Genomic DNA, 11475 nt, shown 5'->3' with positions numbered 1-11475 from the left:
AATATAAAACTTACTCCTTTCTTTTTGTGTTTGGACTGCATTAAACAGAATAGGATATAAAATATATGTCAACTATTTCTCCTAAATTTCCTAATGTCTCAACATTGAAAAAAATCTCGATGTGCTCAGATTAAATTTTAGATAACACTGGATAGTTCTTGCTCTCAGAGACTTGCCTTCACCCACACTCTTTAGATGAAGCGCCTCTTTTTTTTTTATAGTCATAAACCTACAACTTGAATTTTTTCATTAAATTCTGTCTAGTAAAATCACTCTATAAACAATCTGTTAAAAGTGCCTTATAGTATTTATGGATCATTATTGCTTTTTTCATTGAAAAGATAGTGTGTTGTCTGATCTTTACAAAAAAATTTCTTTTTAAAAAATACCAGAGCTCTTGGCAACTTGCGTTTTCTTGACTACCTGCCAATTAGCAAACGATATCAAAACAGCACTAATTAAACAAAATAAAATGGCACAAAAAAGGATACCAATGTTCTGATGGAGATATATCTTCAATCATGCTATGGTTTTGTTTTGTTTTTGTTTTTGTTTTTAATTTTGGATTCTTTCAAAGGTACCCAGTGTAGTAATGTGTCATAGATTAACACTAAAAAGGTCCAAAGCTATAAACAACTTTCTAAAACAAAGTCCTTATGAAGAATAAACACAAATGATCTTAAAAAGGAATCGTCTGAAATCACATATTTAAGGAAAATATTTCATTGATTTTAACAATAAGATCATGAATTTATTTGACAAATATATTCTTTCTTAAATTCTTTATGTACATTTTAAAAAGTCTATAAGATAAAAAGGAGGTTAGAGAGCTCAAGGTGTTTGGATGTTTTCAGGTAGTACTTTGTTTATTGTCACTGCTGTTTTCCTGGCCACCAGGGGTGGATCCTAAATTCCCTTTTTATGTGTACTGGTGGCACTTAGGAGTTCAAGTCTGTAGGTGCTTCTTAAATCTTCTCTTCACTGTAGGAAGGACCCAGGACATCAACTGTCTTCTAGCAGCATTTCTTATGCATATCCCGAAGGCCAGTACTGTTCTCTCGCAGTCCGTGATCTCCCTCGTAAGGGAGAAACGCTAATCACACTTGGATGCCAGTTCCATGTAAATGGAGCATTTGTGCTCTCATAGTCTGAATGCTGCTCATGATTTTCTTTTGATGGCCAACCAGTGTGATCCCTAAACTCATCACATCCCTGAAAAAGACAAATGCATTTTTTTATTAGTTACCTTTCACAGAGTGGATTTGGTACTAAACTGTCATCAGCTCTTTAATTAAAACATCTGTTTATTGTAGGCAAACAGATCTTATCTTAGTGGTCTTGGGTATTATGATCATATCCCCGCAGCGGGTCTGACTGGCAAACTTCATCGGCATGGTCCTTCCTAAGAACTTAACTTCTCCGGCTCTTGATTTGCCACAGGTTGTCTTTAACCTGATTTGAAACTTTGTACCAGAAATTATCACAGTATTAAAATTATTATTAACTTAAGATTAGGAAATGTTATTTGAAATGCTGTATTCTTGAACCTGAGCGAAGTTCAAAATTTTTAATTGTTACAGTAGGATGGAGGATGAATGTAAACATTTTGAGGTCTAGTAAATCAAGAATCGTCAATGATCACAAAAGATTTATCCTGAGTTTAATTATCAAGTGGAGATTCTGTGCATATTATTGATTGTATACTCAACTCCATTTCAGTTTAATCATTTGCCTACATTTTAGAAAAAAAAATTATTTTCTAAAATGTGCAATATCTATGTTAAATAGTTTAAATTTGATATATACTGTGTCTGTGTATGTACTTTTACCTTTCCTAATAGCCAGAAGGACTGAGCTTAGTTAGGTATTTGCAAGCAGCTAAAATATAGCAACAGTACAATACTCCAGTATTTCATAGTAGGGGTCCAAGAAAACTTTGAGAAACATCATTTTTCAGGGAAGTAGATTTCTTTGGAGAGAGAAGGTGTAATTATGCCAGCTCTACCCACATGGTAACTAGGAGTAAACACAACAAGACAGCACGCACATGCTTAAATTCACGTGGGTGCCACCTCCCGGCACGCCAGAAAAGAGTAGCTGATTGCTGGCCTTGTCATCTGAAAAACGTGAAACCCTTTGCACAGCAGTTCACAAACTGGATCCACTAACAGATCCTTGATAATTGTTTCCCATTTTGAAACACGTTGGCCGAGAGGAACCTCATTGCCCATAAGACTTACGCTGCAGCACATGAAGCTGAAGTTCAGAGATAGTAAGTGGATTTCCTAAGACCACATAATCAGTGTGGGAGCCAGAAAGGAAAATTTGTTCTTTTTACTTTCAGTTCATAGCAATTTTAAAAATTGCTTTATTGTCATTCTTTGGGTTAAAAAAATGGGGGCACCTGGGTGGCTCAGTTGGTTAAGCATCCAACTCTTGGTTTCAGCTCAGGTCATGATCTTATGGTTTCATGAGTTTGAGCTCCATGTCGGGCTCGGCGCTGGCAGTGTGGAGCCTGCTTGGAATTCTCTCTCTCTCCCTCTGCCCCTCTCCCACTCGTGCTCTCTGTCTCTTTCAAAATAAATAAATGAACTTAAAAAAATGAATCAATCACACATCTTCCAAAACATAGGTTAAATTCTTAGTTACAGTTAACTGAATTAAGCCTCCTTTGACCTCTTCAGAAAGTGATCATATTGGATGTCAAAGTGGATGTGGTATTGGGTATGAAGCTTTGAGTTTTTCATGTCATGCAAACATGGTGAAAGAAATCCTCTTTTCCAATGGAGGAAGTTTCCTCAGTGAACAGGCACCTAAATGATACATGGTTAAGGAAAGAGGCTCACTCTGTGGGGCTTAGAATACTGGCTATGGAGACAAATTAGCTACCACTTACTACTTGAGTCAGTTTAGGAAAAATATTTAAATTCTCTGAGCCTGCACCTTGCTGTGTATAAAGCTATTGACATAATAAAATTATTGCTGTGAGAGTTTAAGAATACACTGTAAGTTCAAAGGTCTATTTAGCATAATACCTGGCATATAGTGGACACTTATTAAAGAGATGATTTTCTCTCTGATTTTGGGGTTTACAACCTCTGTAATTTATGGACAATGACCTGATGTATAAAGCTTGGAATGTACTTAATAAATGATTAAATAGAATTTTGTGAGTTTCAACTTACTCAATAGTCATCCTGGCCACAGATTCAAGGGAGTTGTAGCCAGCTGCCGTGAAGTTATCTTTATATCTTTCCATCTTAATAGCCTGTAGCCATTCTCCAACTGAACAAAAGGTAGTAAAGTCAGGAGTGTTTTGATCCAAAAGAGGGCTTATTGGCCTAGATAAGAATGAAACAGAAAAGCAAATTTTTTTCATGAACTACTAAAGGAAGAATGTCTTGGCTCATAAAAAAATAAGGGTAAAAGAATAAAATTACATATTCTAATTGATGTTGTAGTAAAAAATAAACAGATACGCTAACGAAAATCTAATGTGTAGGGGCATGTGGGTGGCTCAGTCAGTCGAGTGTGTGACTCCTGGTTTCGGCTCAGGCCACGATCTCACGGTTTGTGGGATCGAGCCCCATCTCAGGTTCTGCACTGACAGCGTGATGCCTGCTTGGGATTCTCTCTCTCTGCCCCTCCCCAGTTCATTCCCCATCCCTCTCTTTCTCAAAATAAATAAATCAACATTAAAAAAAATAAAAAAATCTAATGTGTAAAGGTTGCCCAGTAACTACAAAATCCACAATTTACATTTTGGTTGGATTTGACGACCACCATTGCATCTTCCATGTACTTCTAAAAGTACAGCTAACAGTATTTGTAATCAGCACACATTTCTTTATTCATTTGTTTCTCCAAAAGTAACTGGGAGTAAAGGAAGCACATTTGGTTGTGGACTAACTTGTTCAGACCACGTGGTGTTATTGAGAACATTATGTGTTCTCCGTACTAATGGCACCCTTGTAGTGCCTAGTGAGCTCATATACCTCCACAAGGGCTTAATGACCAGTACAGACAAGAGCATCAGCATGACTCAGAAGCTAAAGCTTATTAATTTCTAATACACCTTCAATGGAGTAAGCCAAGCACAAAGAATGCATGGAGTGCTTCGGACTCTTTTTAATGAGTACACCTCTTTAATCATGTATTGAATTACTTTCATAAACCTTAACTTCATAGAATCATTTTACTAAATAGCTTAAAGCAAAACAAGAAAATATATTATGCAAAAAAGTAAAGCACTAGTAATAAAATCCCACATAATACTAACGATGATTTGAAAATGTGGAACACCACCTGATCACAAAATTCCAGTTTAGAAAGTCTTCTAAAATGATGGCCAACGATATCTACCATAACTTTTAAGAAAAACAAAAGGCAATAACAATAGGTCCCTTTAAACACTAGTTAATTAAGGTAAGCCAGATATCTGAAAAGAAAAAATAAAGACTTTGGTAAACACAATAAATTTAACATGGATTATATAGTTTAACACAAGTGTCAATTTGCCATTGGGTTAGGACTGAGGAGACAGAAGGTTTAAGTGAGTATTTGAATGTCTCCCAGAGTCCATTCCCTTAGGTATTTCTTACCTACTACAAGTTCCCAGGGGTGTTTTCAGACTATTTGGGTTTCGAATCATTTTATCTAGAATTCCAACTATCTGTTCAAATTTTGGCCTTTCAGCACGTTCCTTTTGCCAACAATCCAGCATCAACTGGTGAAGGCCAGCCGGGCAGTCCATGGGTGCTGGTAAACGATAACCTTCTTCTATTGCTTTTATAACCTAATAGCCAAAGGGACATTAAAAATATTACTAATTGAGGCTCAATGATAATAAAATGAATTGTTCAGTAGGCAAAGTGATTTATCCAGATAAGATTGAAGCACATCTTGAAGCATTACAAAAGACATATTTTTCCCCAAACATCTATGAACCTTAAATATGTTATCAAGGGGTGCATGAAGAGCACGATATCATGACACTTCCTAGTTAATTCTGCAATATGTTATGAAACCATTTTACTTGTATATAGCTGTACATGTACATATTTGTCTATTAATCTATGAATTCTTCAAGTTGTAAGAGGAAGGTCTCAGTTACCCCGAATTTAACCCCCAAAAGTGTCACTTTTTGCAGAGTTCAAATGACACTTTCAAACAAGATATCAAAATGCAGAATGTACTATGATAGAAAATATTACCAAGCACACTATCACTTTAAATATCATGGAGCCTATATACTTATGAAATATATAGTGTTATATAGTGGTGTGCTGGAGCGAATAGCATACAGTGGTTCATAAAGGTGACTGCATCACTTTCCAACTCCAAGTTTAGTGACCTCACACTGGAAGACTGAAATCAGCTTTGGGGAAGAGGATGGGAGAAGGGTTACACCAGGAAATCGGGGAAGCCTACAAGTTAGTGCTTTCCCAGAGTGCTGGTTGTTAAACTTTTACTAGCACATCACTGTATGTGATAGTGCTAATACACTATCTAATAACAGCCTAAACACTATAACAAGCTTTGAATGTTCATGAAAAATAAGTCTCCATAAACATTGGTACATGGCAATCAAAAAGTCTAAAAGTTTATTATTCAGACTTATTGTTTGTTTGTTTATATGGAAAGCAAGATTTGACGCTAAAAGCCAGAAACTGTTACAAATCTCAGCAGCACAGGAAAATAATTACCAAGGCAAACAACACAAATAAGAGGGACTTGTAAAACATTAGAATAATATCAAGGGGAATTAACAAATCATTTTTGATACTGACTGATATAATAGCAGTAGAAATGTAAGAAAAAAGTGACTCTGGAAAAAACAGAGGAAACCTTGGGTTTCTGAAGAAAATAAAGGCAAAAGTAGGCAGACAAAAGCTGGCTTTAAGAAATGTTGATTAACATGGGTGCCTGAGGGGCTCAGTCGGTTAGGCTTCCGACTCTTGGTTTCAGCTCAGGTCATGATCCAGCAGTTGGTGGGTTCAAGCCCTGCATAGGGCTCCGCGATGACACTGTAGAGCCTGCTTGAGATTCTCTGTCTACCTCTCTCTGCCCCTCCCATGCTTGCACTCTCTCTCTCTCTCTCTCTCTCAAAATAAGTAAATAAACTTTAAAAAAAAGAGAAATATTGATTAACAATATTTGTAGGGAAACATATCCCTAAGATGCTTGTTGACATTCCAGAATAACACATTAAAATGTAAAAGGTTGCAGATGGAATGAATAAAGTAGCTGGCATCAACAAGTTCTACAGAGAATCCTTTGTATAGGAAAAAAAAAGTACACTTTAAGAAAAATATCTATATGCAAATTGATCAAATTTAAAAGGTAAATAGATTAACCTAATAATAGCAATTTTTGAAAAATATTGTAAGGTACAATTCTTTTTTTTTTTTATTTTTTAAGGTACAATTCTTAGTTGAAATTCTCCCCTGAATACTATGTTATATATCCTATACATCAGTTTACTAGATGTCTTCAACTGAATTTTCTATAAGCATCTCATACTCTATTTATAATTGAATTTCTCGCCTTCCCTAAAACCTTTTACTAATCAATTAATGGCCTTTCCAGTCATCACACCCAGAAAGCTGACGTGAGAACAGTTGTAGATTCCTTCTATGTACAGCAAATTAGTCACCACTTTCTGATGATGCTCCTTCTTAAATGCATACATGTTCAAATAAGAGAAGTACTTTAGTTTGAATAACAATGATGGAGAAAAAATCCTTATACTTAAGTGACCTTAATCAGTGTTGGTATTGAATGCCAATGAAGGACAAAGGACAGAATTTTAAAAGTGTCCTTGTTTATGATCCCATTGCTACAAAAGTTGTGTATCTTGTAAGCAGTCCTCTAAAATACCCCAAACTTCAGAAAGCTTTACATCACACAAACAAACACAATGGTAACTCTGTAAAGATCACAAATATATAATTATAGGAGAAATTAAATTAAAAAAAAACTGTATTAAATGCAAAGAATTTTCCATGGCTCTGTATAACATTCCAGCGACAGCCCTATACTTGGATTCAATGGGGCTCTATGTTACAAAACTTAAATGCAAGTAAAAATAATGTACTTTGGAAAGCTCCGTTAAGTTATTTAAATAGTGACTTAAATTGTGAATAAGTAAATAAACAACTTCTAAAATTTAATGTATTCAAAATGACTAAATAATACAATTGAGAGGCATTTTTTTAATTGGGAAAAGAGTGGCTTTACTTATATTTGAGGTTGCTTATATTTGAGGTTGAACAGAAGCAGTATCTTTCTGATTTGGCAGGACAAGTTCCCATGCTCATAACATTAGTGCAATCCTTATTTATTTTCCATCACCTTCTAACAATATCCCTGCTTGTAATTTGTCTTCAGATGTCTAGAAAGTAACAATGCACATAGAGTGATCTTTCCTTTGTTCTTTCCCTCTAAATACTCTTTTAAGATGCAAATCTAGGGGCACCTGGCTGGCTCAGCCATGGAGCATGCAACTCTTGATCTTGGGGTTGTAAGTTCGAGCCCCAGATTGGATGTAGAGGTTACTTAAAAATAAAATTAAAACATAAAATAAAGTATAAATCTAAATCTGATCACAATCCTCCTGACATTAATATTCCTCAGCAGCTCTCCAAGCCTTCATAAAAACATTTAGAATTCTTCATCTCTGAGCACAATATGTATTTAAGTCTTTGTGCCAATGAACATAATACCATTAAATGGCTCTAACAGGAATGAGTTAATGAACCTCTACAGTTGTCCTTTTGCATTATAGGAAGTTCATACTCTATTATTATGGCAGGAAAACATTTATTTCAGCATAAAATGAAACATATGGCTTTCAAAGATAGATACAGTGGTGGATACATTTTTAAAGGAATAGCAGCTAAGTATAGAATTTAAAATAAGAGGTGTTCTCGATTGGGAATGGACTTTGGGAACCTAACGTTCCCATTAACAATCATGCACCTACCTATGGGAGCACTAATGATAATTGCTGGGAACCTTCTACAGAGCATAGGCTGGCATAATCCAAGCATACATACCCTTTGAGGGTAAACCTGATGATGAGGGGTGATTCAGGCACACACTGAATCTAGAAATTCTGCAGTTTGTATTTGGTTAGCTGCATTTTACTTCCAATTGGGAAAGCAAGAAGTACTTTCTGCAAATAGTTATTCATGTTTGTAAACAACAAGGCACATGGGTAAAATGGTTAAACTTACACTTCTTAGAGCATTATGTTATTATTCACAGAATTCATTTAGAAGATCTTTTTGTGAAATTTCTAGAAACCCGTTGGACAGGGATTTACCTGTCCAGATCTAGCCTTAATATTCTAATAAAAGAAAAAAGAAAAACATTAAGCAATTTCTAATTCTAGATAGGTCCTGGATTCATAGGAAGTGATGGGTAAATGACATTTATAAAAGACCACTGGGATATAATAGGAAGCATGGCTTTAGTATATACTGTAAAGAAATACTTGGAAATAAAAACAAAAGTTGCTTGCTGCGAAGTGTTTCAGTATTATTAGGGTATGACCATTGTAATTAGAGGAAAAAGAACACAGAATGACCCCATGATAATGGGCTGGTAATAACTCAAAATGGGATCTAACATGAAGGACTTCTGCTCTTTGCTCATGCTCATCTCCATTCCATTAACCTCACAATAATGTATGACCCACAGTTCATGCAATTAAATATTTTGGACCCCAAGTATGGGATTATGGCAAAGTTTTACCAAAACAATCACAATTTTGTTTCTATTGTAACATAAAAAATACAAAGTCATAAATTAGTGGTGACTTTCAAAAGGGAAAGTTGAAGGCTCACAATTTAACTGAGAGCAAATTTAGTTAAAGTGTATTATTATATTTTTGAAGCTCTTAAATGTCTTTCAATGACCTACTTTAAGAATTTATCTTTATGTCCAATATCTTTATGGAAACTTAATTTTTCTTTACCATCTTTATGATTACCTACTAGTTAAACTAACAATGCATTAGCTTAGCTTAAAGTGAAAAGAAATGACTTTGTTTAGTACTATAAACAGAAAAAATGTAATCTACCTAAAGAACGTCAAAATATGAGGGTAACTATTTGAACTAATTGAGACATACATTTAATTAAAACGCAGCTGTTGTGAATGCCAAAGAAGAATATTTTTAATTTCTGTAATATTTATTATGTTTGACTGAATGTACATATATAAAGAACTTTCTTTGAAAAGCTATTATGGAAAGGGCTAAACATCTGCAGATTTTTAAGACTGAAAATTAGAAATTTCTTTGGGACATTCACTCTCAATTGTAATAGCAAATAACTAAATTCTAACTGCTTCCATTGCAGTGAAAATTCAAGAAAGCTGTAAGTATGTCAAAATACAGTAAGAATCCATTCAAGTGTTAATCAAGTGATACCCTGTTTGGATATGGGTATCGTCATACACATACATACTATCTTTTCCCAAGTTTTTCTTGCTCATTGCCCTGTCTAGGATGCAGATAAAGCCTTCTGGAAACTATCTACCTCACTGACTTCTATAATACCCTTGTCTGTTCAGAGTGATCACAGACACTTCCCTTTATTGAGCATTCAGCCTGGAATTTGGGGGATTTGTTTACAAATGTAACCATCAATTTACATCTTGTTCTTGCGATGTCTTATCAAAAGCCTTCTAAAATCCAAGGCATTTGAAATTCGAAGGCTTTCTAAAATCCCTGACAAATTACTAGGAACTAAGTTTGAACAATGTAAAGTTAATTAATTCACTTAATAAATGAAACTAAACTAATTAAAAAATTAATATCTATGAAGATCTGTTGAAAGCAAACTTCCCACTATCTATTCACACACTTACAGAATTTTCATATGTGTCAGGGGATTGTCAGAACTCCTCAGTCTTTCCATGAACTCCTACCAGAGATTTCAAGTAAAAAAGCTTTTATCTAGGGAATTTTTTGCCAGAATGAAATTCATTATTTTGAATTATTCATTTTTTTCAACATTTGCATTTTGAAATGTATACATATAATTGCTCATAGCACTTTAACAACATTAAGTATAAAATAACGAATATTACCCTATAAGAAGAATAGTAATATAAATTTCACTATAAAACTGAGATGTATAGGTAATCCCTTACTATTATACAAACTGGTGTATGATTTATAATTCAGACCTTCAAAATTACAAAAAAGAAGAAACTTGGTGTTAAATGTTCTAGGTTGGAAGTAAATGTCACTGTAGACATAATAATTTAATTTGATCAGTACAAATATTTATTATTTCTTGTTCTACTAATTATATATTTTCACATTTCATTTTCAGGAAAGACAAACAATATTTAAGGAATTCTGAAAATTAACATTGAAGATTTTCTTTTCTTCTTCACCCTTTCTATTACTTGTTTTCAGAAGTTAAGTGAACTTTGAATTTAAGTCATCTTATATTCCTGTCATTCCCTTTATGTTTGAATCTAGTACAGAAGGAAGGTGTCAAAAGAAATGAAACTCCACTGAGTGTCTGGGGAATGTAAATATTTCTCTTTCTCTGCCCCAAGGATTTGTTTGCCCACATTTTGACAGTCCATGAAATCTTTGACACTGAGTCCTGTCAAATATTAACAACTTTGCCTCTGCCAAACAGACTCATCATTTAGACTTTTATCTTTGGAAAACCAAAACCAAAACCAAAAAAACAAAAAAGTTTCATGTCATCCCTCAGTTCAAAACACCAAAAGATTTAAATGACTTAAAAACGTCACCTCGTCAGGCTGTGAACTTTGCAGTTCATTCAGAAATTTGTGGGAAGATTTACTGAAAACAACCTCACCAACAAACAATCTGATTTCAGGTGTCAAAAAATAACTATCTACAAGTTTTAAGACCATAGGAGTTTGATATGGTAAATTCTAAAATTTAAATCCAAAATGCTGATTTTATGTAACAATGTTCATGACCTATTTTTGAAAAATAACTCGATTTTAATTTTAGTCACCTTCTATTGCTGTCCATGTTTATAGTACTTCGAGAACTGACTATTTCAGTTTGCTGGTCACATCCGTCTTTTAATGGCGATACAGACTTTCCTCAAGCACCACGTATTTCTTTACTCTTCATGAACATGCATTTGTACCATTTCTAAACTCCTTCATAAAAGCCTTTCATCAATTTGCCCCAACTTAATCTGCATATCAAATCACTACCAGTGTGCACAGCTCTGTTCTAGGACCGGGAATCTATTTGGTTGGTCTCCACACACTTGGCTAAGTTTTAGCTTCTGGACCGTCCAATATGCCTCTTTGGAAAATTCTCTCACTAGCTATGGCCAAAGTCTTCTCCAGGCTGCTAGCTCAAATCCAGGGTACCTTCCTAGATTTTATACTTGCTCTACTTTCATCTAGATTGCACTCACATTTTCAGTAGGTTGGACCAACATATTTAACAAGTACGAAGTT

The 11475-nt window shown here is 34.6% G+C and overlaps 1 protein-coding gene across 4 annotated transcripts in view; it reads right to left on the bottom strand.

Moving 5' to 3' along the window:
- Positions 1-371: 371 nt before the first annotated feature.
- The window catches only part of EPHA7 (EPH receptor A7), a 168189-nt gene continuing 157085 nt past the window's right edge, over positions 372-11475 (bottom strand). For all 4 annotated transcript variants that reach the window (XM_053222461.1, XM_015067544.3, XM_015067545.3 and 1 more), the window contains exons 15-17: positions 4602-4795; positions 3186-3341; positions 372-1212 (exon numbers count right to left, since the gene is read on the bottom strand). In XM_053222461.1, the coding sequence (XP_053078436.1) occupies positions 1098-1212; positions 3186-3341; positions 4602-4795 (465 nt within the window). In that variant the 3' untranslated portion in view covers positions 372-1097. The remainder of the gene's footprint in view (positions 1213-3185; positions 3342-4601; positions 4796-11475) is intronic.

Source organism: Acinonyx jubatus, chromosome B2 (genome assembly GCF_027475565.1).
Source record: "Acinonyx jubatus isolate Ajub_Pintada_27869175 chromosome B2, VMU_Ajub_asm_v1.0, whole genome shotgun sequence".
Lineage (NCBI taxonomy): Eukaryota > Metazoa > Chordata > Mammalia > Carnivora > Felidae > Acinonyx > Acinonyx jubatus.
This window is presented reverse-complemented; position numbering and strand designations above follow the sequence as displayed.